General features: G+C 56.1%; 3 protein-coding genes across 7 annotated transcripts in view; 2 read left to right on the forward strand and 1 right to left on the reverse strand.

Moving 5' to 3' along the window:
- Positions 1-4,667: 4,667 nt before the first annotated feature.
- Positions 4,668-9,325, forward strand: Dus3l (dihydrouridine synthase 3 like). Its single transcript, XM_034499016.2, has 13 exons — positions 4,668-4,867; positions 5,463-5,730; positions 6,329-6,835; positions 7,145-7,186; positions 7,296-7,448; positions 7,557-7,673; positions 7,848-7,913; positions 8,018-8,128; positions 8,303-8,399; positions 8,547-8,622; positions 8,736-8,924; positions 9,018-9,146; positions 9,220-9,325. Exons 1-13 carry the CDS (start codon positions 4,773-4,775, stop codon positions 9,290-9,292), a joined length of 1,923 nt encoding a protein of 640 aa, XP_034354907.1. The 5' UTR covers positions 4,668-4,772; the 3' UTR covers positions 9,293-9,325.
- Positions 9,326-9,480: 155 nt separating this feature from the next.
- Positions 9,481-11,532, forward strand: Prr22 (proline rich 22). Of its 2 annotated transcripts, none has more exons than XM_034499017.2 (3): positions 9,481-9,891; positions 9,976-10,041; positions 10,440-11,532. In XM_034499017.2, exons 1-3 carry the CDS (start codon positions 9,780-9,782, stop codon positions 11,513-11,515), a joined length of 1,254 nt encoding a protein of 417 aa, XP_034354908.1. In that variant the 5' UTR covers positions 9,481-9,779; the 3' UTR covers positions 11,516-11,532. The 2 variants fall into 2 exon arrangements, with proteins under 2 accessions (XP_034354908.1, XP_076788141.1); XM_076932026.1 differs by having other exon boundaries at positions 9,862-9,891; positions 10,133-11,532.
- A 2,648-nt stretch (positions 11,533-14,180) lies between these two features.
- Rfx2 (regulatory factor X2) overlaps positions 14,181-15,632 on the reverse strand; it is a 62,786-nt gene continuing 61,334 nt past the window's right edge. For all 4 annotated transcript variants that reach the window (XM_034498598.2, XM_076932024.1, XM_076932025.1 and 1 more), the window contains one exon: positions 14,181-15,353. In XM_034498598.2, coding sequence (XP_034354489.1) covers positions 15,241-15,353 — 113 coding nt within the window. In that variant the 3' untranslated portion in view covers positions 14,181-15,240. The remainder of the gene's footprint in view (positions 15,354-15,632) is intronic.

Consider the following 15,632-nt stretch of genomic DNA (forward strand, 5'->3'; position numbering starts at 1 on the left):
ATAGCTGCTTCCTGATTCCTCTGTCACATCCACTACTGGTACAAAGGCCCACATAGACACACACAGCATGCAACATGTGCAAGAACACCCCACAGCTCCGGTGAGCACACACATGACACACGTGGGGGGCTGGCGTGGGAGGCCAGGGCCTCCTTGCACACAGAACTAGCCAGAGCCCACCCCTACTGGGCCAGCCCCCATGAAGCTGTCACCAGCCGTCCTGTGGCCACCTCTGCTCACCCGGCCCAGCCGTGACTGGGGGTGGGGCAGGCAGACACATGTGCCCACCATGTGGACGATCGTAAAATGGTTGTCCTGGCAACAGCAACTTGAAAGACTGGGCTCTTCCTCTGGGATAGGGGTGCAAGGGTAGAGCTGACACCATCAGGCGAGACAGGGGTAAAAGGTGGGGACACAGAACATACACCCACCTTTGACCCCGTTTCTGGGGCACATGGTTTGTTACAAACAGGGAATCTCATCAGCCTCAGATACACAAAGTGGCTCCCTTGCTCAGGGCCGGACGTACGTGGTCACACCAGAAATACAAGTGTTATCTGTCACAATAGCCTTCCAGATCACCTACACATTCTGCCACCCCTTTAGACAGACGGCAACTGACAGACGCCCTGTCAGGCTTGTGACTCACACCTCAGCTGGGAACTGGGACACACACACACACACAAGAGCATCAGAATTCTTCCAGAATTCTCTACACCAGCTAAAATGAGGCTGATGCCCCTGGGATCTTGTAGCATGAGGGACATGGCTCCATGGAGACTGGGCGGTTGATGTCACCTCCCCTTGGAGAAGGGTCACAGCCATCTAGGTGGTTGACCTCAGGGCTGCTGGGCTTCGGTGTTTGTAGTATTTTATGTTTAGACTCTTGTCCCATATGCAGGCTGTGTAGGACAAGGGACCAGTGTCAACAACACTTGAGCCTCCCACTGTAAGAGGACAAATGTGGGGTGGCATCTGGTGTTCTGTCAGAGCCTAGACATGGGGAAACTGAGGCTCAAAGATGCACAGACATAGGCAGTCCCTTTCTTTGATCCATATCAACCAGGTTATGGGGCCCTGGCAGAGATGATGGCAGCCTGAGCCCGGAGCCCCACCCACCGTGTGCTGGAATTCATTCTTCTTCTGTATCTATCTGTTCCTGCATCTCCAAGCAACACCAGCCACAGCCTGCCCTGCCACCAGCCTGCCTGGTAATCGACAGGTGGTTGTGAAACCTGAGGTTCAGAGAAGTCATGCAGCAGGCTCCAGGTCACACAGCAAGAGTCTGTGTCTTGGGGACTTGGCAGAATGTCACGGTCCTGTCCACCCACCCACCTCCCCCACCCCACCCCACCCCAGAGCCAGCCTGATCTTCCTGGAGGCCATCATTCCCAAGGGGAAGCACTCTGTTCTTGGGTGGAGACCCAGGCAAGTCTCTGAGAGGCTGCCGGCCTCTGGCCAAAACATGAATTTGGCTGGTGAGGAAGTTTCCATCTTAGTGTTAGGAATTGGCCCAGGTTCAGCTGTTTGGAGGATGGACCCCCCAAGGAAGCCCCCAGGGACTAGCCCAGAGGGGGTGGAGGTGGCTGGGAACTCAGTGTTGTCCTCTATTCCCCTTGGCCACCTCATATGACAATTAACTTTACATGCACCACGCAGCAGTGTGTGTTGAAATGAGAGATTACCCAGCCTCAGGTTAGCCATCTGTAAATTAGCTCCCAGGTGTGTTCTAGGCCCAGCCTTGGGTACCCTCTATAGAACAGGGTTATCCTCGGAGCGCCCTTCTAGCATGGGTTTGGTTTGAGGCTGGAGCTTGCTATGTAGTCAAGGAAGACCTTGAACTCCTGATTCTCAGGGCATGTTCCTTGTGCTGGTTCCGGGGTGCTAGGAATAGAACCAGGGCTTCAGCGGTTGCAGCGAGGGCTCCACCCTCTGTAGCCCAGGCTGGCCTGGAAATCCCCATGTTCCTGCCTCCGGGGTTTTCAATATTGGGTTCTGGGCCTTTGGGGTGACTGTCACATCTAGTTTAGGAGACAGAGGGGCCTTCTGCATCACTTGACACACTCTCTGGTGAGGGTGGGGGTGTCACGGGCAAACCGAGGCTAAGAAGGGACCTTAGCAGCCCGTGGGCGGCAGGAAGGAGAGAAGCTGCAGATGCAGGCTAGGATGGTAAAAACAGGACCGGAGCTGTTCCCCTGGGAGCCATCGACAGCACGGGGTCAGAGGTGGAGGCCGGGTCCCTGCAGCCTCCGAGGTCAGGAAGGTGGGAAACACATCAGGCGGGCCACCTGGGCAGCGGCTCCTGCGGAAGGAGCTGGGGGTGGGCGGGGCCTAGCGCAGTGGGCGGGGCTGGCGGCGGGCTCGTTCACAGGCCGTGCTGCGCACGCACACACTTGCAGGCGCCGCCAGCTGCTGTAGTGCTGAGCTCTCCTCAACCCGCTTGGCCCCGGCTGCTCTAATCCCCCTGCTCCCGACCTGCAGCCCCGAGATAAGGACCCAGCTGCAGACGCAGATAAAGGAATCTGCCACACAAATCCGGGAGGCCAGCCGTGGGCACCCAGCCCAGGGCTGCACCTGCTAGACCTAATGGGGGGGGAGGGGCGGCTCAGAGGTGGGGGTGGTGGTGCCCAGGTGGACACAGAACTGGAGACAGAAAAGGAGGGAGCCCGAGCCCAGCCTGTAAAGCCAGACCATTTGGGAAGATGGGGCAGGGGCATTGCCGTGAATTTGGGATTGGCTTGGAATGGAAAGCGAGTCTTTGTCACAAAAAGACAAAAATGAGAGACAGAGAGGAGAGAGTATGCCAAGCACGGTGGCAGACACACTTGAGAGGTGGAGGTAGGAGGATCAGGAATTCAAGGTCATTTCTAGCCACAGTGAGTTGGAGACTAGCCTGAGCTACCTGAGACCATATCTTTAAAAAAAAAAAAAAAGGATGAAAATAAAATCGTTGAGGGTAAATAAATAGGAATAAAAGAAACAGAGAGAGGAAGATGGGAGGAGGCAGCAGTGGGTCCCTTCAGTCTTCTCTGCTCCCACTTGGTGCCCAGGTCTCCTCAAATGCTAGCAGGGTCGCAGCCACCTGCCTCCCTCAGTTCCTGGTGTCAGCTGAGATCAGTTCTGGGGATGGATTGCTGTAGCTCCAGGGGATTACCTGGATCCCTCAGTTCAGGGAGCCACAGACTCTCCCGAAGGCACCATGCCAGGTGACTTGGGTGTGGAAACGGCCCGAGGAGAAAGGGGTGAGTGCACTCTCCGTGCTAGGTGAATGGGGTACCCGGAGGAGACTAGGAGGGAAGGCTGGTTCTCAGAAATGAATGGAGGCCATCCTTGGATGGGAAGGACCGGGGTGGGGCAGGAGGAGAAATGGAAGCACGGATGATGGAGTCTGTGCTCAGGATTGGAACCGGGCCTGGCAGACAGTATACTCTCACTGGTTGCCGAGCTCCTGGTAGGGGTTCGGCACCATCGTATTCACATCACCACGAATGCTGCACATCACATCACGGTTAAGGGTCTGCATTCTCTCATAGTTATCAACTGCCAGGCGATCACGCCTCCTGCGGGAAGCCAGCCTGGGTTGCCTTGCACAGAGAGGGACGAAGTCGCTTTGAAGAGGGATCTTGTCCCTGTCGTTGCCTTTGCAGCAGTTTCTTCCAAGAGTGTGTCCTTATCCCAACCCAGTGTAGACACTACAAAGGAGCCCCAGCCTTAAAATGCAGTTATTCCAATCTTGTCCAGTGGGGGCGGTAGAGAGCAAAGGATCAACCGGTGCCATTGAGGTCTTAGGCTAATTAATCCTCTCTAGGTAGGCCTCAGTTTACCCTTATGTTATACAACCAGCAGAGTTCGTGCGTTGAGGAACAGTATGGGCTACAGAGTAAAACCCTGTTTCCAAGAATTAAATGAATATAAGTTCTGATTGGGTTGGCTTGGCTTTGGTTGAGACATGTGGCTCCGGTGGCCTCAAACGTTACCTCCCGATCCACCCAAGTACCGTTCTTAAATGTTTAAGTAAATTTTTATTAAAATAGTAATTGTAGGATCGGTATGGAGAAGGGCCTGATGTCAAGCTCAAGGAACCGAGTTCAATCCTGGGACCCACATGCGAAGGCAGGGAACCCCTAAAATTCTCATATGGCCTCCACATACGCCTGTGACACACGGGAGACCCCACACACAATGTCACTTTCAAAGAAACGCTGGCACACGCCTTTAATCCCAGCACTTGGGAGGCAGAGGCAGGAGGATCTCTGTGAGTTCGAGGCCAGCCTGGGCTAGTAAGCGGCTGTCTCAAAAAAAAGGCAGCACAATAAAAATAATACAAATTACCACGCGTTTATGGGTCACAGTGGCCCACGAAGGGCACTGCCAAAGGAGAGCGTGTCCCAGTGAAGTCATTTGATCCTTCAAAGCTGTTGCGATTTTTTGTTTGTTTTCCGAAACACGGTTTCTCCGTGGAGCTCAGGCTGTTCTGGACCTCGCTCTATAGCTCAGGCTGGTCTCGAACTCAGAGATTCACCTGACTCGGGCTCCACAGTGCTGGGATCAACAGTGACCCACGAGTGGCCGACGTGAACCCGCCGGGACCTGGAGCACTTCCGGTTCCTGTGCGGCCTCCCCCCCCCCCCCCCCCCCCGGCCGTGCGCACGCGCGCCTTAGCATTTATTGGTGCGGTCTGAGCGTGCGCATTTCTTTCTGTAGGCTCCAGAGGACACGCGCTACCCGGAAGACTTTCTTGCCACACTGCAGAGCCGGTGTGAGGGGCGTCGATGGCGGAGGCTGCGGAGGCGGCAGCCGAGAGCGGTGGTGGCGGTGACTCCCGGGTTGGCGAGTGCGAACGGGGGGTGGCGCCCATTAAAGCTCAGTGAGTCCCTGGCGCCTGTCAGCAAAGCTGATGTGCCCTTCCCGGCGTCCGTGGCGCGGTGCAAGTGGTGCATGCTGGGAGGTGTGGCGGCATCCTGGAGAGGGGCATCCCGGAGGGGCCAGAGTCTTTACCTACCCTCTGCTGATTCTCGAGTGTAACAGTTGGTTGTCACAAGCAATTAGGCTGGCTGTGCGCATATGCAGTTTTGGGGAACCAGAAGCAGGGCTCGAGGTGCATGCTGGGGCTTGTAGTCTCTGCGATGGGCAAACATGGCTCGCGTCTAAAGACCTCCTGGGAAGTGTGGTAGCTTGAGTCTCGTTGCCAAGCATGCTGGGATTTGTTGTTCTTTCATAGTTGGACCATTCTACCAAGAATGTTGGTTTTGTGTGTCGTAACCCTTAAGGCAATGCAGTTCTCTGAGCAGGGACACAAATGGGTCCTTCAAGTGTAAAATAGGTGTCCCATTGGCACTGGGGTGCCCCCAGGTAAAAACTGGCTGGTTCTAAGTAGGGGAAACCTGCAAGCAGAAGCATGTGAGCTTGGCATTGACCCCCAAGCCCCCTTCCCTGTACACAGAGAGCCCCTTCTCTGGCAGGTACCGCACCACCAAAGAACGGTTCCACGAATACCTGGATGCAGACAAGCAGGAGGGTGCATGCCAGGAAACGCCCACAGGAGACCCAGATGAGCCAGGGGCCAAAAGAATCCGCCTGGAAGACAAGCAGGAGAATGGGAAGGCAGAGGCGGCAGTTGAGTCCCATGAAAGGCAGGTGCCCAAGAGGGCCCGTGGCCAAAACAAAAGTCGGCCCCACATGAAGCCAGCATGCTATGACAAGGAGAGGCTCTGCCCGTCCCTCCTCCAGGTGAGGGGTTGCTCTACAGGATTGGCTCAAAGTCTGCAGGTGCTGTGCTGTGACAAATACACGTGACCCTTGGTCTTCAGGGACTCGACCTAGCAGTGCCTTGACTTGGTCCATGGTGCTGCCTTCAGAATGGACAGCTTTCAGCCTCTACACACCACACTTGCATTTCTTTAAAAATTAATTAATTTTTTTTTGGGGGGGGGCAGGGTTTCTCTGTGTAACCCTGGCTGTCCTAGAACTCACTCTGTAAACCAAGGCTGGTCCTGAACTCAGAGAGCACTCCCAAGTCCTGGGATTAAAGGTGTGTTCAGCTAATGTAATTCACTTTTTAATAGTGTTGTATTTCCTGGAACTAGAGTTACAGGCGGTTGTGAACTGCCTCTTGATTACTGGGAATCAGACCCAAGTCACGTGCAGGAGCAGCTGGTGTTTGTGACACTGGACCTGTCACTACAGCTTGACACCAGTCCAGCTTTCAGGCTGGTAAAACAGGCATGCTGGGGTTGCTGACACTCACCAGGACACGTAGATTGGAGAGTCATTGCTTTGCCCACCCTGGCCACTCAGCCCTCTCCTGGTCCTTTCATGTCCCTCACAGGAGTCGGCCACTCCGTGTGCATTTGGGGACCGTTGCCGCTTCCTGCATGATGTGGGGCGCTACCTGGAGACCAAGCCGGCAGACCTGGGCCCCTGCTGTGTGCTCTTCGACACCTTCGGCCGGTGCCCTTACGGTGTGACCTGTCGCTTTGCTGGAGCACACCTAGGGCCTGAGGGTCAGAACCTGGTGCAGGAGGAGGTGGTGGCCCGCTGTGTGCAGCTCCCTTGTGTGCGAAATGGCCTAGACAGGGCCCTGCAGCAGCAGCTACGGAAGCGCCAAGTGTGCTTTGAGCGAGCTGAGCAGGCCCTGTGCCGCCTCACCCAGGGCCCCATGCCCCCCACTGTCCCCGAGACCGCTGTGGCCGTGCTGACCCCGGAGCAGAATAGCTGCCATGCCCAGCTGGACACTGTGGGAGAGGCCAGCACCCCGCAGGGCAGCCCTGTGCCCACCTGTGGGCCCTTGACAGACGAGGACGTCATCCGGCTGCGACCCTGTGAGAAGAAGCGGGTAAGGTGCAGGCATGGCAGCTGTGCTCCATTGTCCACAATACCGTCTCAGCAGAAAGAGCCTGAACAGCCCCAGAGGGTCAGAGCTAGGGGACAAAAGGGTACCATGGAAGGGTACCGTGAAGGGGAAGGCGTTGAGACTAGAAGCTCTCTAGACAGGAGACCAGTCATTGATAAGCTTTTTTCCCCTAGACAGAGGGACCTGGTGTGTACAGCGGCCGGCAGCAGAGGGAGGCCACTGGGGTGTGGGGAGAGGGAAACGTGTTAGACAGTGGGAGAAGGCGGCCTGACGTGTGCGTTTCCCCTCCAGCTAGACATCAGTGGAAAGCTGTATCTGGCTCCTTTAACCACGGTAGGAGGTGGCTGGAAGTGGGCGGCTCGGTGGTTCCCTGGGGCATTACCAGTCCAGAGTCTCCGCTTTATTGACCTCTGAGGCCTGACCATGTCCATGTCCCGGCCAGTGTGGAAACCTACCCTTTCGCCGCATCTGCAAGCGCTTCGGTGCAGATGTGACCTGTGGTGAGATGGCCATGTGCACAAACCTGCTCCAGGGACAGATGTCTGAGTGGGCTTTGCTCAAGCGCCACCCCTGTGAGGACATCTTTGGGGTGCAGGTCAGTGTTTGCCCTGAAGGAGGTTGCCATGGCCTTGCCTTCCGCTGTCTGTGGGACAGTGTGATGACCTCAGTGGGCCAGTCATTGACCAGACTCTGCCTGGTGCAGCTGGAGGGCGCGTTCCCTGACACCATGACCAAGTGTGCTGAGCTGCTCAACCGCACCATTGACGTGGACTTCGTGGACATCAATGTGGGCTGCCCCATCGACCTTGTCTATAAGAAGGTGATGGCTGCTCTGCCCTGGAGCCTGGGACCCTGCCCTGCTGGCCTTGCGCCTCAGTTTCCCCATCTGGACATGGAGCACATTGAGTTGGGTGGCAGGCAATTCAGTTATATGTGGGTGCCTATAAGGAGTGTCTGTTTCTCGGGAGGTCATCAGGGTCTCTGTGTCCCACAGGGTGGCGGCTGTGCACTCATGAATCGCTCTGCCAAGTTCCAACAGATTGTGCGGGGCGTGAATGAGGTAACCTGGGCTCTTCATCACTATGCCTGTCCTCCATCCCAACCTGATTCTGCCATGTAGCCTCCAGTCCTGCTGTGTGCTTCCCCTCTGCCCTTGCCCTCAAGGTCTTGGACGTCCCATTGACTGTGAAGATGCGCACAGGTGTCCAGGAGCGTGTGAGCCTGGCACACCGACTGCTGCCCGAGCTGCGGGACTGGGGTGTTGCACTGGTCACGGTGGGTGTCAGAGGCAGTGGGGTCACATCTTGGGGTTTCTGTAGCTCTCCCTGTCCCTCGATCTGTCTCTCTTTTTGGTTTCTGGCTGTCTCTCTGTGCCCCTCCTGCCCTTCTTGAGCCCCTCGTCCTGTTACCCTCCACCTTTGCCCCTCATTACTGGCCCCCTACCCCCAGCTCCATGGACGTTCCCGGGAGCAGCGCTACACCAGGCTGGCCGACTGGCCCTACATAGAACAGTGTGCCAAGGTGGCCAGCCCCATGCCCCTGTTTGGTAGGTACCCAGAGCCACCGGGGTCACATCTTTCAGCTGGGAAGACTGGGAGGATGCTGGGTCCCTTGGAAATCTCAAGACTGATTGATGGACACCATCATTGTCCATGGGGCCTGCCACTGTCAAGACCCCACTGTGTCTCCTCAGGAAATGGGGACATCCTTTCATTTGAGGACGCCAACTGTGCCATGCAGACAGGTGTTGCGGGGATCATGGTTGCCCGGTGAGTAGCAGCTGGGCTGGGACGGCGACACTAGAACTCTTTGCACCTGGGGCTCCTGTGAGGGCGCAGCCTGGCTGTTGAGGTGACTGGATCACTGAGCGTCTCCTCTGCAGTGGTGCCTTGCTCAAGCCCTGGCTGTTCACGGAGATCAAAGAACAGAGACACTGGGACATCTCGTCCTCAGAGCGCCTGGACATCCTGAGGGATTTCACACACTATGGCCTGGAACACTGGGGCTCTGACACACAGGGTGTGGAGCGGACACGGCGATTCCTTCTTGAGTGGCTCTCCTTTCTTTGCAGGTGGGCATTGAACCAGGCAAGCAGCTGGGGAAAGAGATTGTAGCCTCAGGCCTCACTCAGCCTCATTGCTTCCTCTGCCCTCCTGACCCACAGGTATGTGCCCGTGGGCCTGCTCGAGCGCCTCCCACAGAGGATCAATGAGAGGCCGCCTTACTACTTAGGCCGTGACCACCTGGAGACACTCATGGCCAGCCAGCAGGCTGCAGACTGGATTCGCATCAGGTACCCACTGGCCAGGGCTCTGCAGGTTGATGCTGGGAGACCCAGGTCTGACCTGTCACTTTTGTCCCCACAGTGAGATGCTGCTTGGACCAGTACCGCCTGGCTTTGTCTTCCTGCCCAAGCATAAGGCCAACGCCTACAAGTAGCCAATAGAGACAATAAATTTTATTCTTCTATAATCTTTTATTTTGTTGGTTTTTTTGAGACAAGATCTCCTGTGTCTGGGCTGGCCTTGAACTCCTGGAACCCTAGGCATGTACCGTCCATCAAGCTTGGCTTTGTTTAGGTGTCTTGAGGTGGCTTCTGTTCCTCTTCTCCTGGGAGGTGGCCTTGGCTGGTACCTGGTTCCCATCTGCACTGTTTTCTGACTTCCAGCTGTCCTGTTTTGTTGGCCAGTGTCTTTGTGACTTTGAATTCAGTGACTTGCATTGAGGCAGCAGCAGTGACCTGGCTCAGGGAGTGGAGAGAATCACCTCTTGCCCACCCCCTCCCCCTCCCCCGGAACCTGAGTGGTGAGCCTGCCCTGGACTGGAACCCTCCACTTAGCAACGGAGCAAACAGAACCCAGCGGGACTCTGTCCCCGAGGTGCCTTTGCTGCCACCCGGGCCCCCCCGGGGTGGCCTGTCTCACCCATGCAGCACCCCAAAACCCTCTACCCCCCAGCTATACCCCAGGAAGGCTTCGGCCTGCAGAGTCTGGAGGGCCCTGAGGTGCCAGGTGGCCCAGAACCCCTTCCCACCGTAGGTACGATGGTGGTGGCGGGCAGGGGTGTGTGATGGGCCTGGGGCCTGGGCTCCTGCCCCACCCACTGGGCACCTTTGTCCACAGCCAATGCCAACCTGCACTATCAGACCCCCAGCTTGGACCAGGATGTGCTTCCAGCCCCTCCAGCAGGTATTAGCATCCCCAAGCCTTGCTATGAGCAGGCTCCTTACTCACCCAAGATGAGACCCTAAAATGACCCTGGGTCCCCTCTGTACCTCAGACAGATTCCCCCATAGCTAAACTCACGTGCCACATTTCGAAGTGACTCTGGAGACCAGGCTGAAGTCTGCTTTGTTGACAGCAGCCATCACTAGGCAAGGCTTTCCGAGAGGCCCGGACACCCAAACTCGGGTGCTGTTCCCGAGAGGCATCAGAGGAGGGGACCCCAACAGTTTCTGTGTCTTGGTAATCAGACCAGTCCACAAGGCCCCTCTGGCCAGGGCTGCATCCTATGTACCTGGGCTTTGGAGGCCCTCCTATGGTCTGGTGGCCCCATGGAGCCCCACTCAAGTGTTCGCCACCCACAGGCTTCCAGATGGCTCCCTGCGGCTGCTTCTTCGACCCCCGCATCTACCGCATCGAGTGGGCCACCTCCGACTTTGGCCAGTCATCCCTGTACAAGGTGGCAGTGGCTGGGGGTCCTGCCTTGTCTGGTGGCTACTTGCTGGAGGCCCCATCCTACCTCAAGGCCCCGGGGCCACCACCTCTACTGTACCCCCACTACCAGCCGGCCCCCAGTGGGCCACAGTACCTCACACATTACCTTCCACCGGAGGAGCCTGTGCCTGAGGCGCTGGGCTTCATGCGGGACGGAGGGCCCCTCAGCTTCATGGAGATGCTCAGAGACGGCCTGGCACCTCCACCAACCCCCAAAGAGACTCAGTCATCTCCCCTGCTTATCACAGTCCCCACAGCACACACGCTGCCACCTGGGCCCTACAGCCATCTCAGTGGCCACACCAGCCAGTTCCCAGGACCCCAGGTGACCATGAGACCCACTGAGGCTTCCAGGGAGCTACAGAGCAGTGGTGTGGCCAGGCCGGGTCTGCGATTCCCTCCTGGGCCTGTAGAGCCCAAGGTGGCCAAGGTGGAGGATGTCACCCCAGTGGGTTCAGGCGAGACCATGCCTCCTGAGGTGCCTCGTGCGTTCTTCCTACCAGACAAGGTCCTTCTAGAAGATGCCATGAAACTTTTTGATTGTCTCCCCGGTGGCACTGAACCTGAGGTGGCCCTGCACAGGGGTCCTGGCCCTGGACTGCGGGACAGTGGTGGTGGGGGGGATGACTTCCCAACCGACATCCGCTCCCTGCACCTGCCAGATGACCTGCTGTCCTTTGACTACAGTGTCCCTGAGATCCTGGATGCAGTGGCCAACGTGGACTACTTTTTCAGCTTCAAGGCCCTGGATGATGAGCCGCTGCCCCATCTCGGGGTCCCTGTCACCGACACGGTGGCCCCTGGCCTGCGGTCCCATCAACCGGGGAAAAAAACCAGCACATCCACCAAGAAAGGGAAGCCAGGCGGCAGACACAGGCAGACCACAGGCCAAGCTGGCACTGCCACCACAGGACCCAGGCTGGACCCGGGAGCCACTCCCAATTAAAGCAATTTGATTTCTCAGCTGTGTGTGGACATATGTCCTGTGGCCACGACCGGGCAAGACTGCTTGCTGAGACTGCATGGTGAGGCCGATGGGGAGGGTGGGGTGGTGGCAGTCACATGCCGTCAGAGTTGAGCCGGGAACCTCAGGATTGGAGTGTCAGGTGTCAGGGTTGAAGCTGAACTGTTTGTCACTCCTGCATTCAGGTAGCCTGGGGAGGGGTTGGGGGCCAGGCTGGGCCACAAAGTACAGTTTCATTTTCAAGAAAAGAAGGTGTGATGCTGTAGCTCAGTTGGTAGAATGTTGGGGGTCAGTTGGTAGAATGTTGGGGCTCAGTTGCTATTCACAAGAGCCTGGGTTTCCTTCCCAGTGCTACACAAACTATGGTTGGTACGTGGTTGTAACCCTAGCACTGAAGAAGTGGGAGGAGACAGGGTCAGAATTCCAAGGCTAGCCTGAGCTCCCTGATTCAAGGCTAGCCTGAGCTCCCTGAGGCTCTCAAGAACACAGTCAGTCACCTGGGGCTGGCTGGGGTTGGGAGGTCTCTTGAGAAGTGTTTTTTTTTTTTTTTTCCAGATACCCTACTGAAGTGGGTTCCCTTGTATGTTTGGTGTCAAAGTGTCCTGAGAGGAGTGGACACTCACCTGGAGATGCAGTGTATAGGGCAGGCTACACACTGCAAATGGCTGTCCTCTTCCTCCAGAAGTGAGTGCCAGATCACTGCACCTCACCTGGGCCCCATGAAACCAGTTTATGGAAGGCAGGCAGGGAGGTCACCTCTGCTATTTGGGGGCTTTGGGGTTATCTGGGGGAGCTGGGCTTAACCTCTCATGGTGGCTGGTGCGGGGCCTGACAGGGATGGTTGATTGCAGGAAACATGGAGTTGTTTGTGGGAACAGGTGTGGGCTTTTGGGGAAGATGCTTGCATGCTGCCTGAGGGGCAGGCAGCAGCCACTTTTCTCAAAAGACTAAAGGCGTCCAAAGGGTGTGAAGCCATAGCAGCCAAGAGTGTGTGAAGCAGGTGGGCTGGCCTGGCGACCTGGAACCCATGCGGGGCAGGAGGATCAGGGGTTCAAGGGCATCTACTGCTCTCCATGACCTTTCCGACCAGCTCCTGGGAGGCGGGGGCAGATGGCTCTACATAGTTCTAGACCAGTTAGGGAGTGGCTCCTGTGCTTTGAAAGGAAGAAGTTTCAGCTGGCTGTGCACACCAGTAGTTCCAGCATTCTGGGGATAGTGACAAGGACTGCTGGGTCTTGCTGGCCTATTTTAGTTTCACTGAGACTGTTTCTTCCAACCTCCTCCTCTGGCTTCACATCATTCACAAAGATACTAAAGAAAATGGCTCCCAGGGAATCCTGGGCTGTGTCTGGGGCCAAGGATGGTGATACATCAGTCAGAACACTGGGAGGGGTCCTAGGAGGCAAGGGCACACTTCAGAAAGAACGTTTCCCTGTGTGTGGGCATTTCCACTTTAAAAGAAAAAAGATTTATTTATTGTATGTGAGTACACTGTCACTCTTTTCAGACACACCAGAAGAGGGCACTGGATCCCAATACAGATGGTTGTGAGGCACCATGTAGTTGCTGAGAATTGAACTTGGAACCTCTGGAAGAGCAGTCAGTGCTCTTAACCACTGAGTCATCTCTCCAGACCCTCCACCCTTTCTTTTTTTTTTTTTTTTTTTGGTTTTTCGAGACAGGGTTTCTCTGTGTAGTTCTGGCTGTCCTGGAACTCACTCTGTAGACCAGGCTGGCCTCGAACTCAGAAATCCACCTGCCTCTGCCTCCCAAGTGCTGGGATTAAAGGCGTGCGCCACCACCGCCCGGCCCACCCTTTCTTTTTAAACAAAGAAGTATTTCATGTGTGGGGGTGCTTTGCCTAGATGTGTCTGTGCACTCTGCACTATACATGCAATACCTGTGGAGGCCAGAAAGGGACGTCATGTCTCTCAGACCTGCAGTTACAGATGGTTGTAAACCGTCCTGTGGGTGCTGGGAATCAAACCTGGGTCCTCTGCAGAAGCAGCCAGTGCTCAAACCACTAACCCATCTCTCCAGCTCTGAAATCTTAAAAGTTTTTCTCAAACCATGAAGGACCAGTATCCCTTGAGCTCTCTCTCCATCATGTTGGAGACCAGAGTTGAAGCAGGTTAGGCCCACCACCACTAGACTCACCTATTGGGGACATCTATGAACCAAGGGGCCACTTCTGGACAAACACAGCCAAGTTCCTAGGAGAGGCACCTGTTGGGTGCCAGGAACAAGAGCATGCATTTATTCTGTTGGGTCTGGAAGGGCTACCCTGTGCAAGCAGATCCTGCTGTCACCAGCTCCAAGCTGGCCTTGCTAGGGACACAAGTCCATCACTCCCAGAAGAGATTGACCTTGAGAGCAAAGGCTCAGCTTTTGAGGAGCCATGGGCCCCAGAGTGAGTTTGGAAGACACTCATCAGATCCTCTGGGGCTGGAGTATGGATGGAGGTCTATCTACTCAATAAAGGACAAACATGGTGCCAGGCAAAATTCCAGTGTGTATTGTTTTCCACAAGGGGGAGCCACTGGTCGGTGCAGTCACTGTAAGCATCAGTGTCCTTTAAAGCTGTGTGTCTAAAGGCTCCATGTGGGTGACCAGTGCCGCCTGAATGAACAAACATGGACGCCAGGTATGTTGCGATGGACACATTCACAAGAACCTTCTAAGAACAATTACAGCACAAAACTATTGGGGGGAACATTTTTTTCCAAAAAGAAACTATAGTATTTCATTAGGTGCTTCTTAGGTGTGGGAGGGTGGGGCTCGTGTTGGGGCAGAATTCTCAACATGGTGACAGCAAGCAAGGTGTGATGTGTTGGGGCCTCTAGAACTCAGGGCCCAATAGGCCTTGGTGTTCATTTGTCCACAGAGATCTCACGTTCTGGGGTTGAGACGGGGTTGGCCACAGGCCAGCAGCAAGCATGGCTGTTTGGGGGAGGTGTCTGGAAGACTGCAGAGGCCCAGGCACTGCCATGAACACAGGTTTCGGAGTACTGTTGGGAGGTGTGGACACGGTGCTGTCCCCTGCGACTGCTTGGGGGAAACCCAACCCAGGCCCCCCAGATTATCTTGGTGTCAACTGTGAATTGGACAGAAAGTCTAGAGTCAAGCAGTTAGGCCGAGTATCTGGGTTTGACTGGCCCTGCTTGGAGCCTGTTATCTTTTTGGGGCTTGGCCCTGTCCAGGATGAGATGAGATACAGTTAACATCTGTGACCCAGGGCGTGTGCCTGGAGGCCTTGCCTGTCCACGAGAGGCCATGAGGCGCATGGAGACGGCAGCAGAGTCTCCACACAGTGGCCTGAGAGCAGGACAGTCCCTCCCACTCTGGGCTCTGCTAGAGTGGGGTTCTTTGACATGGTGGTTAAGTTGGGAGCAACTGACTGTTAAAGCCACCAAGGTGGCTGGGACATTCCTGGGGATGTGCCTCATAACTCACACACACAGCAGGGGAGGGTGTTGACACAGAGGCTGTCCTCTAGGGGACACCTTAGCAGAGTATGGCAGCTTGAGTGACCATCTTAGTTCCCCACAGTCTCTGGCACCCTGTGGGTGGGGCACCGCATGCCAACTTGGGTCACAGTAAACATGGCATCATTGAAGAGGCACTAGTGTGATACAGCTGAGAGTCCAGGTCCTTAGAGGGCCAAGTGACGCCTTCCGGAAGCACGTGGAAGACGCCTAGGGAAGGGGCTAGATGCCCTGCAGTGGGTGGCTGGGGTCACTCCGTTCCCGCTTCACCAGGGGCTCGCCCAGGCTGCGGCCATCCACATCTGCCTCACTGCTGTGTCCATCCCCAATGTCCTCTGCAGGGATGAGGGGACAGAGGTGCCACTATGAACAGAGTGGCCTGTGAAAGTTGTCTCACCTCTGCTTCAGGTCAATCTGCCCTCATGTCCTGTCTGGTCACCCCTGGATGCATCAACAGGTTGGCCCTCTAACCCAGGTCTCCAGTGGCCACTAGCCACTGGCCTCAGCCACCCAGACTGGCCAGTGATAATTTCTCCTCACACCCTGTTAAGCTACCACAGGATACCACTGGAGCCCATGCCCAGTTGCCAGGATGCCCACCACCTGCACACCAG

The sequence above is a fragment of the Arvicanthis niloticus genome, chromosome 3 (assembly GCF_011762505.2).
Source record: "Arvicanthis niloticus isolate mArvNil1 chromosome 3, mArvNil1.pat.X, whole genome shotgun sequence".
Taxonomy (NCBI): domain Eukaryota; kingdom Metazoa; phylum Chordata; class Mammalia; order Rodentia; family Muridae; genus Arvicanthis; species Arvicanthis niloticus.